The 11868-nt window shown below is 40.7% G+C and overlaps 1 protein-coding gene across 3 annotated transcripts; it reads left to right on the top strand.

Annotated features, from left to right (window-relative positions):
• Positions 1-5694: 5694 nt before the first annotated feature.
• Positions 5695-9994, top strand: LOC129790355 (solute carrier family 66 member 2). Of its 3 annotated transcripts, XR_008750547.1 has the most exons (5): positions 5695-6213; positions 6365-6501; positions 6648-6776; positions 8565-9325; positions 9474-9994. XR_008750547.1 is itself a non-coding variant. In XM_055827834.1 (4 exons), the coding sequence occupies exons 1-4, from the start codon at positions 6011-6013 to the stop codon at positions 8966-8968; spliced, it is 873 nt and encodes a 290-aa protein (XP_055683809.1). In that variant the 5' UTR covers positions 5695-6010; the 3' UTR covers positions 8969-9415. The 3 variants fall into 3 exon arrangements, 1 of the variants encoding a protein (XP_055683809.1); XM_055827834.1 differs by lacking the exon at positions 9474-9994 and having other exon boundaries at positions 8565-9415; XR_008750548.1 differs by lacking the exon at positions 6648-6776 and having other exon boundaries at positions 5707-6213.
• The last annotated feature ends 1874 nt before the right edge of the window (positions 9995-11868 follow it).

The raw sequence follows: 11868 nt of genomic DNA, 5'->3' as shown, positions 1-11868 counted from the left end.
CCTAGCAGGGAGAATTTATAATTTTTTAAACCAAATATTTTCGGCAAGTGCAAAATAAAAACAATAATAATATTTTCACAGAAGCATAAACTGCAGAAAGCTTATGCTTCTTTGGCATATCGTGAGAGTTCGGTGATTGGTTCGTTCGAACTTGGAGATAGAGTTTAGCTACTTGTGGTTTATGGGATTCACGAGTTGAGAAATGTATTTGGTATGTGTTTTGTTGAATAATCTCTCTGGATTTTAAAAATATTTAACCTTTTGTTTTATCCAAAATCGTAGCCAAAATATATAATCAATCAGTTTAACGATTTCTCTACCTTAGGTAGAGGAAAGTGGGGTAAAATGGTGAATTTTTGGGAGATATTTTTTTCTGAGTTCTATGAAAACGTTTGAGTTTCCCCATGATGACTATCTCATAGGAAATTTTCCGGGCTACAACTTTGTCTCACACGATTTCTATCTATCTTAGTGGGAAAATGCATTTTCAGGCCATTTTCCAAACCCTTGCACTTTCACCGTTTTACCCCAAGTCTGGGGTAAAATGGTGAATTGTATTTATTGTTCACTAATTTTAATTTAATGAAATTATTATAGTTGTCATATGACAGGCAAGTACAAAATTCAAAAGCCACTGCGCTCCCAAAATAAGGCTTTTTTTTTACCAAAATTTGGTTTTGAGCCGGAAAAGGCAATCATTTTCAGGCAGAGGGGGGTCACGGAGACAACTACTGTTGTAGGGCGAAAATTATCCGTGGCTTTTCCTGCCGATTTTTTGACTTGAAAATTCCAACTGCTTCCGAGCTCACTGGGAAAAACAAGATGACGTCGGTGAAAGAATTGACAGGCCGCAACTCAGTGGCCAGTAATAGTAAAAGGACAAGGAGTAGCCCAGGACCGGAGCCTAGGTCAAAACAGACAACAATTATGAGTAATTGGCTAAGGAAAGCCAATCCTGTGGACACCAGTAACCGATATGAAGTACTTGCCAATGTTGCCAATGACGAAAATGACAAGGAGGTTATACCTGATCCAATGGACCAGGATAACACCGATGAGATGCCAAAGGACAAGGCTCGAAATGAACCAAAGCCACCACCGATTTATGTTCACGGAGCGGAGGAAATTAAGCCCCTACGCGAGTTGCTCGACAAACATGCCCCAAATGGTTATACCCTGAAAAGCAACCGAGGAAGTGAGGTTAGAATCCAAGTCAACAATGCAACACAATACAGAGTTATTCTCAAAGAACTCACCGACAGGAAAACTGAGCTTCATTCATACCAATTTAAGAATGATAGGTCTTTCCGGGTCGTGCTGAGAAATCTTCACCACTCTACAGAACTGGAGGAGATAAAGAATGAATTGAGTATTCTTGGACACAATGTGAAGCACATTTCCAATGCGAGGGATAGAGTTACCAAAGCTCCGATGTCAATGTTCTATGTTGATCTGCAGCAGAGTCCAAACAATCGAGAGATTTACAACATAAAGCTCTTCATGCACACTGTTGTGGTTTTTGAGCCTCCCCGGCCAAGGCGTGAGATACCACAATGCACGCACTGTCAGCGCTTTGGACACACTAAGGGGTTTTGTCACAGACCGCCAAGATGTGTCAAATGCGACGGGGGGCATTTGACGAAGGACTGCACGCGGAAATTGAGGGATGACCAAGTTAAATGTGCAAATTGTGGGGAAAACCACCCTGCAAACTATAGAGGGTGCTCCGTGCATAAGCAACTCCAGCAAAAACTGTTCCCAAAGTTGAGAGAGAGAGAGTTTAATAGAGCAAGAAGTGACCGTTACACAAATTCAAATCAAACATTTGCAGACGTTACGAGAGGCCAAAACACTGAGAGAAATGATTTGCCCAACCCGCCCATCCAGAATGAAAATGTGATTTCCACTGATATGAATGATCTCAAAACAATGATGAAAACACTTATGGAGCAAATGTCTACTATGATGAACCTTCTTACAACGTTGGTTGCTGCACAGTCAAAGAACAGTAATGCATCAACATGATGGACTCCCTCAATGTTGTTGTATGGAATGCCAATGGCTTGTGTCAACATACACAAGAACTGAAACATTTTTTAAATTTATATGACGTGGACATCATCCTGATATCAGAAACTCACTTCACGTGCAAATCGTCTTTCAAAATTCCAAACAACATGCTCTATAATACGAACCACCCTGATGGGAAAGGACACGGCGGGACTGCGGTTCTGGTCAAGTCAAAAATTCAGCACTACCAAAATGAGAGCTTTTGTAAAGATTTCCTCCAAGCCACAACTGTGACGCTCAGGACTTTCTGTGGTCATGTTGCCTTCTCCTCGGTCTACTGCCCTCCAAAACATAACATTAAAAGGGATCAATTTGAGGAATATTTCGGCACGCTGGATGGAACCTTCATATCTGGGGGAGATTTTAACTCGAAACACACTCTTTGGGGGTCACGCCTCATCACCGCTAAAGGAAAGGAGCTGCTGCATGTTATGCAGAAGCACAATTTTGGTCATCTCTCCACATATGAGCCAACTTACTGGCCAACGGATCGGAAAAAGACTCCGGATCTTATAGACTTCTGCGTCACAAGGGGTATTGACAAAAGGATGTGCAAAGTAATGTCCTCGGCAGAGCTTTCTTCTGACCATTCTCCGGTGATGGTCTCTCTTCTGACAAGGGTTGCGGCAAATCCGGCAAGAGTGGTGCTTCACACAAAGAGAACAAATTGGGCGGCCTTTAGGGGGACACTGGATGGGTTGGTTGATCTTCGTGTTCCGCTGAAGTCGGAGAGCGATGTTGAGATCGCGGTGGAGGATTTTACGAGAAGCCTGCAGAGCGCAGCATGGTTTGCCACTCCAAAGGTGGGGGAGAGTGATGGCAACAGGGCGGAGTGTCCGAGGAAGATTCGAGATAAGCTGAAGGAGAAAAGGAGGTTGCGTCGGAGGTGGCAACAAACTCGGCATCATGATGACAAGAGGAGATTGAATAGGGCGACTGAGGAACTCAAAGTTTTGCAGCGAGACCACACGAATGCCTCTGTTGGACATTATTTGTCAAAACTTACTCCAACCCAGGCTACTGACTACAACCTGTGGAAGCTAACAAGGAATTTAAAGAGGCCACAAAAAACCAATCCACCAATTTTGAATAAACATCAACAATGGGCCAGGAGTGACGAAGAAAAGGCAACCGCTTTTGCTGAGCATCTTGAGGAGGTTTTCGCCCCATGGAATTCCACTGCGACTGATTTGGTCGAGGAGTCGGTTTTGGGCTTCTTGGAGTCACCTTTCCAGATGGATCTCCCAATCAGGAGTTTTAAAGCCAAAGAGGTGAAACACGTGATCCGTAAGCAGCTCAATCCAAAGAAGGCCCCGGGCTTTGATTTGATAACTGGAAGACTGCTCCAGGAGTTGTCCCCGAAAGGTCTCGCAATGACAACCCAGATCTTCAACGCATGTTTGCGATTGGGTTATATGCCGGCACAGTGGAAGGTGGCTCAAATCACAATGCTCCCAAAACCAGGAAAAAAGCCTGAGTTGGTCGAGTCTCATAGACCCATCAGTCTCTTGCCGGTTTTGTCCAAAGTGTTCGAGAAACTTTTTCTCGGCCGCCTGAGGCCAATCCTGGAGGAGAATATGCTGATTCCAGAGCATCAGTTCGGTTTTAGAAACAATCATGCCACTGTGGAGCAGGTACACCGATTGGTGAACACAATAAATCTTGGATTAGAAAACAGAAAGTACTGCACGGCTGCGTTCATCGACATAAGTCAGGCGTTCGACAAGGTGTGGCACCTGGGACTTTTGTTTAAATTGAAGTGTGCCCTCCCCTACCCTTTTTTCACAGTACTAAAATCATACTTGGAAAATCGGCACTATTATGTAAAACATGGGAATCACAGCACAGACTTACATGAAATTAGATCCGGAGTGCCCCAGGGCAGTGTCTTAGGGCCAATGCTCTATTTGGTTTTCACCCAAGATCTCCCGGTCAGGGCGGACACAGTTACCCACACTTTTGCAGACGATACTGCAATAATTGCCACTCATGAGGACCCAGGGGCTGCTGCGAGTGTCCTGCAGAGACATGTGGATGATATTGGGGACTGGCTGGGGCGGTGGAGAGTGAGAGCCAACGAAACCAAATCAGTGCATGTAACTTTTACGACAAGGAAAGGAACCTGCCCACCAATCACATTAAACAACAAACAAATACCTCAAGCTGATGAGGTTAGGTATCTTGGCCTCCATCTGGACAAGAGGTTGACGTGGCACAAACACATATGGACAAAAAGAAAGCAGCTGGGCTTGAGGATGAGAGACATGTATTGGTACATGGGGCGGAAATCAAAATTGTCAACTTACAATAAAGTGTTGCTCTACAAAACTGTGATAGTGCCAATATGGAGTTATGGCTGCCAGCTCTGGGGATCGGCGTGCTCCTCTAGTGTTGATATCCTCGAGAGGTTCCAAAGCAAAACGCTGAGACAAATTGTGAATGCCCCCTACTACGTTCCAAATGAACTTTTGAGACGTGATTTAGAAGTGCCCTCAGTGAAAGAAGCAATTAGAACATATAGTGAAAAGTATAAAGAAAGACTAAACTTGCACCCAAATCAGTCAGTGAAGAGAGATATTTTGCAGAGAGACAAAAGTGAAAGAAGACTTAAGAAGAAGTGGCCATGTGATCTTTATAGTGAACAATAGATGACTCAAAGTGTTGTGGGCTCAGTGGATCCCACATGGCGCGCCCCTCTTAAATTCCAAATTATCATTATAATTTGTGGTTTGAGAGGAAAAGACACAAAAAGTTCAAATGTGTTTAACACAGAAGTGCAAACAGTGGAGATAAAAAAAAAAAAAAAAAAAAAATGAAATTATTTTAGCAAGGCACTGTATTCTATTGAGAATGATAGATTTGTGTAGGAACCAGTTAAAACTTTTTTCAATAAAAAAAAATAGAAAAATAAATAAAAACGTTAAATTTAAGAAATTGTTTTTTTTATTTTTTTTAGTTTATATGTATAAAATTGGTAACATCCTAAACTGTATATAATAATTGATTAGGGAAAAATATTTTTTTCCAAAATTTAAAAAAAGTTTTTAAAAAGAATTCCAAATTCACCATTTTGCCCCAAGGGGTACTTTTTACTATCAGTGTTCTACAGGAAGACTCGGAATTTTTTTTTGGAAAATTCAAATTAGATTCGTGTTTAGCACTAATTACTCTATCTAAAAATGCATTTCGACGTGCCCGAAGATTATGAACCATATTCCTATCTTTTAACACAGGAGTATGGCTCATAATCTTCGGGCGTGTCGATTTGGATAAAAAAAATTGCAAAGAATTTCGCCAAAACTTAATTTGTAGTTGAGAGGTCAGAGTAACTTTGAGGTTCGAAAAATTTGTTTTTCAAATAAAAGCCAAAATATTGAATCAATTATTATGAAACTTTTTAGGCTTAGGCAGGGGTATTAAGTGCAAGATTAGTAGCCACAGTCGCCACAGTAGCCACTACTTTTTGAGATGTTAATTTTAATTTTTTTTTACGTTCACAATTTTACTTCAGTTAGTCCTATAAAAAAATGAATTATTTAAGTGAATACGACCTTTCTTGATACAATGAACCAAGAATTAAAGGAACTGGGGTTTAAAAGTGGAATAATATTTTGTAGCTCGAAAGCAATATCAGTGGCGTCATTGCGCAAGCAATAGTGCCCAGCTGAGAGTGACGGATCCGTTGTCAGCGAAGCAAAAAAGAACGACCGTGAGAAAAGTTTTTATCAATTAGCTTTGTGCATTGGCAAGATGTGGACAACGTGAGTGTCGTGCGTGCGTGAACGGGGATCGCATTGTTCAGTGGGCAATCACACTTGCTCGACTTGTGTCGCATTCGGCGGGCAGATCGAGGAAGTTTCCGCGAAAGTAGGTGAAGGTGCGCTTCGCTGTCGTTCCGTGCGATTTCCTAGGACGTTGTGCGTGGGTGTGGGGCCCAAAGATGGATTGGATCATCAATGATGAGTTGGGGCTCACGCTGGGTCACGTTGTGGGTTGGGCAGCAGCATCGGCAATGGTAGTTGGGGGTGTCATCCCCTACATTCCACAGTATCGGCAGATAAAGCAGACCCAGGACCCCGAAGGATTCTCCCTTCATGTCTGCCTTGCTCTCCTCATCGCGAACACATTGAGGATTTTCTTCTGGTGAGTCTCCTACAACTGACCACTCCGCCTTGACCCTGAGACGCACCCTTTTTTATCGGGGAATTTACGCGCGTGGTGTCAAGAGGTTGTGCCACGCAGGCCTTGGTGACGCAGCTCTAACAAAAAATCTCTCTTCCTTCCATGGGATTAGGTTTTCCAAACGCTACGAGCTTCCGTTACTAGTCCAAAGTATTGTGATGAACCTCACCATGTTCCTGATGATCCACCTCTGTGTCAAGGTGCGTCGCAGCAATGCAATAATGAGGACACGAGAACGTGTCTTTTCCGGTAAGTGCACACCTCCAAGGATACGTGAACTTCTCCCCCGCCAAACCCACCCTCCTAACAAAGAACACCCTCTCCGCTGTAAAAAAAAAAAACAACCCTTACGTGGGTAGAGAAAAACCACTGAAAGGTTCACTTTCTGTTTGAAGGCGAAGACTTGAGGGATCGCAGGGGGTCCTCAAAGTCAAGAGAAGAACGTATTGGGATTGGGGATGGCGTCATAACAGCACCAGCTGGACAAATAAAGAGGGGCACCGCCTCGAAGCACTATCTTACCGGTATGTGTGTGTTGAGCCCCACAGCACGAATTTTTTTCACTCTTTCTCTCGCAAATGCAACTCTGCACTTGAGCCGCACGCCTGCTCTTCCCCACCCCCCTATTAATGTGACCCCATCCGGGATGTTTATCTCATATAGCTTCACAGAGACTAATTTTCCCATCACACACATTCTTATTTTGCTAATCATCATCTTTCGAGCATTTTATACGCATTTTCTCATCACAAAAAGCTCACCAAAAGGCATAATTCATCACCATACAGTCATTGACAAAAGTTTCGGAACATCCCGCAAAAAGTTTTGGCTTTTATTTCAAAATTGTTTGAATTAATGTGGCAAAATGCTGTGTGCAGAATGCAAATGTTAACCTGCTTAGGGGTGAAAAATAGATTAGAATTTATGGAAGGAAACCATTAACAACTGGGCCGTATTATCGTAGATACGTAAATAGAACGTTGTAAAATAAACAAAACGACTCATTCTCAGTAAATCATGAGGAGATAATTAGGATAGTACAGTAAATCTTTAAGACAAGGTAACTGGTGGTAGTAAAAGTAGAACTTGTCCTTTATAAAATTGATTACAGTAACATATAAAAACATTCATGCCTTAGAGATTCAGGAATGTAATGAATTATCGAATTTTTCCCAGAATTTCGGGTCCTGATGAAAGTTCTTCAATCAACCCAAAACATCATTATTTCAATTTCATAAACAACCAGATCTTTCATAGATTTTTACGTTTAATTTAGTAGTATCTTCTCTTTGTTTGACTTGGATTCTTCACGAGACTTACAATTAGTTTCAACGAAAAGCCCCTGAAAAAGTTTTCAGTGAGTTAAGAACTCACAACATCAAGTTCTCCTAGGAGTCCTAGTTTTTGGAGCTCTTTTTGAAGTTAGAATTTTGAAATTTTGTACAAAAAAAAGACTTTTTACCGCGTTTCTATAAAACATGAAACGTTAAAAAGAACATGTTTCACAAATAAATACAAGTCTATTATTGGCTACTGTTTCTTTAGTAGATATTTTACATGAAATATTTCATAATTTGTGCTTCAAAAATTACATTGAAAGCCTCCCCAATAGCTAGATTTCTAATTAAAATGAAAAGAAAGGACGCATTCAAAGGATTTTTTGTTCAGTTTATAATTTTTTTTTTGGATCAGAGATTCAATAATTTTGAACTTATAATCATCCTAATAAAATGTTTTAAAAATAAAAACTATTCTAAATCTATAAACAAAATGAACCAAGTTTTTTGTCCATCACTGTATCCATCTAAATTAATGGAGAATTATAAGAATAAATAAAGAAATGAGTATACTGGGATTCTTTTCATTTGATTGCTCATTACATTTCGTCATCTAGTGTAGAATGTAATCTCACCCACGCCTTGCTATTCTTTGGGTTCTTGTTATCATAGAGAAGAAGATGTTTTTTGGTAAATAAATTGCATGTGTTTTCTTTTTTTGGGCGTGTGTGATTAGAAACTTACATCGAGAGAGTCAGAGGGACATGCTTTGTTGACTTTTCGGGGGAATCCACGCGAGATTTAACAACAGAGAAGACCGCCGATAGGGGCTAGCTAATCTAATCAATTTTGATTTGATCCATTAAATGATTCACCAATTTTCGTGAGCCGAATGAGGAAGCATTTTATGTCTCTCTCTCTTGATGATATTTCGAATCGCATTTTTTTTTCTGCTTTGCCCAACTAACCTTGGGCTCGCATAGCTGATGGGGAATGAGTTTTGCCTATTGGATTTGTTCCTTTTTGGTTTTTTAGACTTCGACATGAAGTACTTTTGGCAGTGGACGGACTTCCAATCGTACCTGGATTTTATGTTGGTAATATGGGCCGTTGGGGCTGCTGTGACGTACCTCATGCTCTCTGTGGAGTGGTTCATGGAGACTGTGGGCTTCTTTGCCGTATTCACAGAAGCCATGCTGGGGGCACCGCAATTTATGCGGAACTACCACAACAAATCCACCCACGGGATGAGTATTCAAATGGTGATTATGTGGACCCTGGGTGATATCTTTAAGACTGTCTACTTTGTCCTACGGAGCGCCCCGACGCAGTTTTGGGTGTGTGGCAGCCTCCAGGTGAGCCTGGACTTGGCAATTTTGCTGCAAGTTTATATCTACCGAAAAAATCCGCCTCCGCACACGGTTCACCGTGGCGACTAGCAGTTTGCCCCCCACGCAGATGCCCATCAGTCCAGCCAGCGCCGCGACTCCGTCACACCAACACAACTAAGGTCGCGCGAGAACACACCGCACCACCATCAGGCATTCGGGAATAACAACAACGGAATACCAGGGGCCATTGTAATCCCATCGTCGCGTGAGGGTACCCCCATCAGGCGGTGCTCCTCTGAGAGGGAACGTATGGGGTCGCTGAGACGAGACGCAAGCCTCAACAGCGTCCTTCTGCGTACCCTGGAGGTGGAAATGGGGGATGATATTGAGGACAATGGCTACTGTTCCCAGGATCATGCCCATAGCCATCACCATCACCATCACTTCCACAGAAAAGAATCACAGGTAAGGTTATCCCTGAAGTCCTACAAAGCGAACGTTTTAAGAATCCTTTTTAAATAATAAACTGAATTTGCTAACAAGCAAAACTAAAAACTAAGACTCAGAATTCAATCAGAAGTTTCAGTTAAAATTCCCTTAATTTGCTTATCAGCAATCAGACGGAAGCGACGGCGGGATCTGCTATGTCCATGAGTATGGAAGCTACACGAGTACACGTGATCTGTGCGCCACGACGTCAAACAGTAGTCTGGCGTCCGTCCTGCAGTGCTCAGAGTGTGTTCGCGACGCTTTATGACATAACGTTTCGCTGGTCTCGTGGCCAGCGATTGACATTAACGCCCTGCTTCAGCAGACAATAGCAGCATCCAGGAGCCAGATGGTGTCAGCCCAGACCCAGACGGACCTCTTTGAGGCATGCGAGGCGACCTTCTTCACCCAAGAAACCCCAGAGATTATTTTATAGCAGCGGCAGCGGCATTTGCGCCAGCGGGGCATTTAAACGACGTACTAAAAGAGAGAACCCAACACAATGTGATCTGCACACGCGATTTCTGACCAAGAGATATGCTAATGTGAGTGAATGCGCGGGATTGACGAGCAGACAGATTTTTTATTTACATCCCAACGGGAATGTAAAGGAGGATATATTTTTTTATAGAAATGTTTTAAAAAGAGATGGTGGATTTTTTGATGAATTTGACGATTGCAGGGAGTTTTTTGAGGAATGTGTGATAGATTTGATTTTTTGCAGGAAGAAGTGAAGGTTGAGCTTTTTAGTGGCTGAATTTTAGTGTCCCAAAATGTCCTTTTGTGAAGGATTTCTAGTGTGAGATAAATGAAAAACCTCCGGATGGTTTTTTGACACGGAGGGAAATTATTTTTATTAAAAAGCACTATACCGGGGAAAAGTTCTTTCTCCCTTTGAACATTTAGAGCTGAATTTTTGTCACAAAACACTGCTTCGGATCTGAGTGAACTTATTCAGGGATTTGGGAAATATTTTTAACGTGATTAGATTGGAAGATCTGCTTTAGAAATAATCAATAATGAGCAGTCAGGGAGGAAATAAAGAGACGCATCATATTTATGCTTTCCATAACCTGGAAAGTATCCTGTGTCTTCTTATCTCGGCTTTAACTGCTTAATTGATTTGTCTCATCAATTATAATTTGAAGCATTTTCGGGAGTAATTTTCCTACCCTTATTCGAATAAAATAAGTAAGACCAAATATTAAAAGATTATGATCAAATTGCATAAAAAACTGTAACTAATTTTTGGATCCACTACAAATCTTGTTAACTAACACTGATCTTGGGACATTGATTTAAAATCCTTCAGATATTCTTTCATATCTTCTTTGCTTTTACTAGGCTACTTGAGTGATCTGGTATTGAGTGTAGCTTCAATCTAGAAAAGTACCAAATATTGACGGTTTTTTGAAGATTGATTAAGAATGATGTCGCCTTGTAACAAGAATTTGTTTGATAACTGACTCCTAAAATTAACAATATTTGTTGTTCCTAGAGATGTAGATGTAGATTGCCGTGGATAGTCCGGGTGTTGACAGCTGAGCTCTGTTGAGTTCTTAGTGTCAACGTATTCTCCAGACAGCACTGAACTGATTTTAATTTGAAGATCTCTCAATATTTCTTAGCGTTCTTCTGATAAGATTTGATCGCATTTTGTATGTCATATCCTTAAACATTTTTAATGCGTCGAAGTTATATTTCTGGTTTTTGTTTAAATTAATTTTTGAATTTCTTTTTTTTTTTTTTTTGTATTAATAATTTGATCTGATCCATGTTCAAAGTAATTGTTATTTCCATGAAGATTTTCCATTTTGTTTTTCCATTGTGTTCATTCAAATGTTCTTTAAAATGTCTATAGCAAGATAACTTACTAAAACGAAAAGGACAGTGTTTCTCCCCCTGAAAACGAGCGTTTGGTTTGTTTGATCTGTTCGTTTTTCCTATTTACGTCCTACTTAAAATGGTCTCAGAATGATCTTTTCTTCTATTGAAAATGGGAGAGACTTCAGACGAAGGCTTCAGGAATGGAAGAACGTAGTAAACGTTCATGAAACTCGTGAAAGTTTGCTACGTTCTTCCATTCATCAAACCTTAATGATTAAAGCCTTTACTTGTAGAATAAAACTTTGTTATAATTTGATCAAAAAAGTTACTTTTGGAGCAGCGTTTTGCGAGAGATCCATTGGTACTTGTCCTGTACAAATATTTGTTTTTTGATCTGTCTTGAATTTTTGAAGGATGTGTCGTAGCTGTATTTCCAGGAAATTAGTCAAACCATCAAACACTCTTTGATTTAATTTGAATTATTATTCGAATTAAAGAAATTCAGTTGAACGTTGTCCTTGGTCCTAAAGGATTCTGAAAATATAATTAAGAAAAAAAATATGTCTTATATTTGACTCTTACTTGTTAAAATTCTCTGAAATAAAAAGTAAATAAAATTAAGTCAAAACATCGCTGTAAGTAATAAGATAGAGCTTCATTGCTTCTCTTCTTGAACATTTTTCTTTAGTAAT

The sequence above is a fragment of the Lutzomyia longipalpis genome, chromosome 2 (assembly GCF_024334085.1).
Source record: "Lutzomyia longipalpis isolate SR_M1_2022 chromosome 2, ASM2433408v1".
NCBI classification, from domain to species: Eukaryota; Metazoa; Arthropoda; class Insecta; order Diptera; family Psychodidae; genus Lutzomyia; species Lutzomyia longipalpis.
The sequence above is the reverse complement of the archived record's forward strand: the minus strand, read 5'-3'. Positions and strand labels throughout refer to the sequence as shown.

What these genes read in the sequence shown, in the direction of transcription:
- LOC129790355 (XM_055827834.1), top strand. Translation starts at nt 6,011, where the DNA reads ATGGATTGGATCATCAATGATGAGTTGGGGCTCACGCTGGGTCACGTT. An exon ending in ACATTGAGGATTTTCTTCTG is followed by an intron (nt 6,214 to 6,364) that starts GTGAGTCTCCTA and finishes CCATGGGATTAG; the next exon opens with GTTTTCCAAACGCTACGAGC. An exon ending in CTCGAAGCACTATCTTACCG is followed by an intron (nt 6,777 to 8,564) that starts GTATGTGTGTGT and finishes TTGGTTTTTTAG; the next exon opens with ACTTCGACATGAAGTACTTT.